We start from the raw sequence: 2,075 nt of genomic DNA, 5'->3' as shown, positions 1-2,075 counted from the left end.
TTTGTAAATAATCTCTTGGAAATGGATTAAAAACATTACTTATATCACAATAATGAATATATCCTATTCTATTTCCTTTAATTAATACTTTAATTTTTAATTCTTTTGTATTATTACCAATAACTTCTCCAACAATAATTTCTCCTTCTTTAATTTCTTCTTTTTTGTCTTTTATTAAATAGATATTTTCTTTACTATAATATCCTTTAACTTTTATTTTATCTCCAACATTATATTCTTTTTTATTTATATTAATTTCTTCAATATTATCTCCTATTTCAATATAATTTAATTTTCCTTTAAGTATTGAATTAAACGAAATTATATATCCATCTTTCATTTCTCTACTAATAATTCCTTCGATTTCTTCTCCTTCTTGAATTTTTTCTTCCATATTTCCTTCTTCCTTCATACTTAATTCAACTATTTCTATTCTTCCTTCTATTTCTTTTCCTTTTTCTTTAATTATTTCTCATTTAACTTGTATTCCAATAATATAACATTCTATTTTCTCTCCTATTTCTATCTTCTTTGTACTATTAATTTTATGTAATCTTCCTGTAATTCCTTTTCCTAAATTTAAATAACTAATACTTTCATTTGTATAACTTACTACTCCTTCTATCTTCTCTCCAATATTAATTGTATTATTTTTAATGAAAAAGATGGTATGATAATCAACAAGAAGTATATTCAATTAAAAAGAAAAAGATAATTGAAAAGACGAAAGAAGAGTTTAAAGAAAAAACAAAAGATTGGGAAGAAAAAGACATTAAAGCTATAGAAGCAGAAATTAAAAACAAAAACCCAATTAAAGAAATGAATGATAGATGTAAAATTGCAAGAATAATAAATGAAACAGAAAGTATAATGAAAATACAAGAAGAAACAAAAAATAAAGAAGAAAAGATAGAAGAAGAAAAAGAAAAAGAAGAAATACTTGCTCTGAAAAATCAAATTACTGAATTGAAAGAAAAGTTAAAGAATACAGTATGGAAAGAATGGAAGAAGAACAAGCCATCTCAGAAGAAATGATGAGAAAAGCAAAAGAAATAGTTAGGAAAGAATTTGAAGAAGAAATTACAGAAATGAAAATACAAATTAAAAAGATTCAAACGAATTATGAAGAAATGAAGAAAGAAAATGAAAAATTAGAAGAAGAAAACTTAAAACTACAAGGAAAAGTAAATGAGATAGAAGGAAAGAAAATCACAGAAGTAAATAACAAAGAAGAAAAAATCCGAAGTATCCAAGCTAATAAAAAGAAGATAGAAAAAGAAAATGAAGAAATGAAAGAAGAAATTGAAAGGTTGAAAAAGAGAAACAAGATACTAGAACAAAATACAAACACACTAGAGAAGAAGATTGAAATGATAGAGGAAAATACTAAAGAATTAAAGAAAGAAATAAGAGATAAAGAAAAACAAATCTCTGAGTATCAAGAAATCGTAATTAAAAACCAAGAAATTGCAGAAATAACAAGAGAAGAATTAGACAACACACAAAAAGAAAATGAAGCACAAAAACAAATAATATCAAAACAACAAGATGATATTGAAAATTTTATCTCACAGAAGGAACTGGAGAAGAAGAAAACGATGACGCTTGTGATAAATACACAACCAGTACTGAGGAAAGCATCATCAGGAACGATGGAGATGAACGAAACTACTCCTATGAAAAAGACAGAAGTGGAAATCGAAGAGAAAAGCAAAGCACTGATTGTCAAAAAACAAGAGATGATAGTCAGACAAGAAATACAACAGAACAAACAAATAGAATTCTAATTGAAGTGTTGTATTGTTTTGAATTAATTTGTTAAATAAGAAATTATATAAGAAATTAAGATGGGAACAAATAGAAAGTATAATAAAAGCAATAAATATCAATGTCAATAATGAAAAAGAATATATTAAATATATTAAAATATCACATAAAATAAAAGAAAGCACTAAAAGGCACATTAAAGTGAAAATAAATGATATAATAGAAAGAAGAGTAGAATGTAATTCAATAATAAAGAAAGTCACATTAAAGAATAACTCTACAGAAATTGATGAAGAATACCTTAACAC

General features: G+C 24.3%; 1 protein-coding gene across 1 annotated transcript, besides 1 other annotated feature; it reads right to left on the bottom strand.

Moving 5' to 3' along the window:
• Window positions 1-412, bottom strand: EHI_156910 (uncharacterized protein; the record flags this gene model as incomplete). Its single annotated transcript, XM_001914485.1, has 1 exon — window positions 1-412. A coding segment is annotated over one exon (412 nt), but the record flags the coding sequence as incomplete, so codon positions are not given.
• Window positions 413-658: 246 nt separating this feature from the next.
• Window positions 659-2,075: a repeat region.

Source organism: Entamoeba histolytica, genomic scaffold (assembly GCF_000208925.1).
Source record: "Entamoeba histolytica HM-1:IMSS scf_1104750518647 genomic scaffold, whole genome shotgun sequence".
Taxonomy (NCBI): Eukaryota; Evosea; order Mastigamoebida; family Endamoebidae; genus Entamoeba; species Entamoeba histolytica.
Note: the sequence above shows the minus strand (reverse complement) of the source record. Positions and strands in the feature narration are given on the sequence as shown.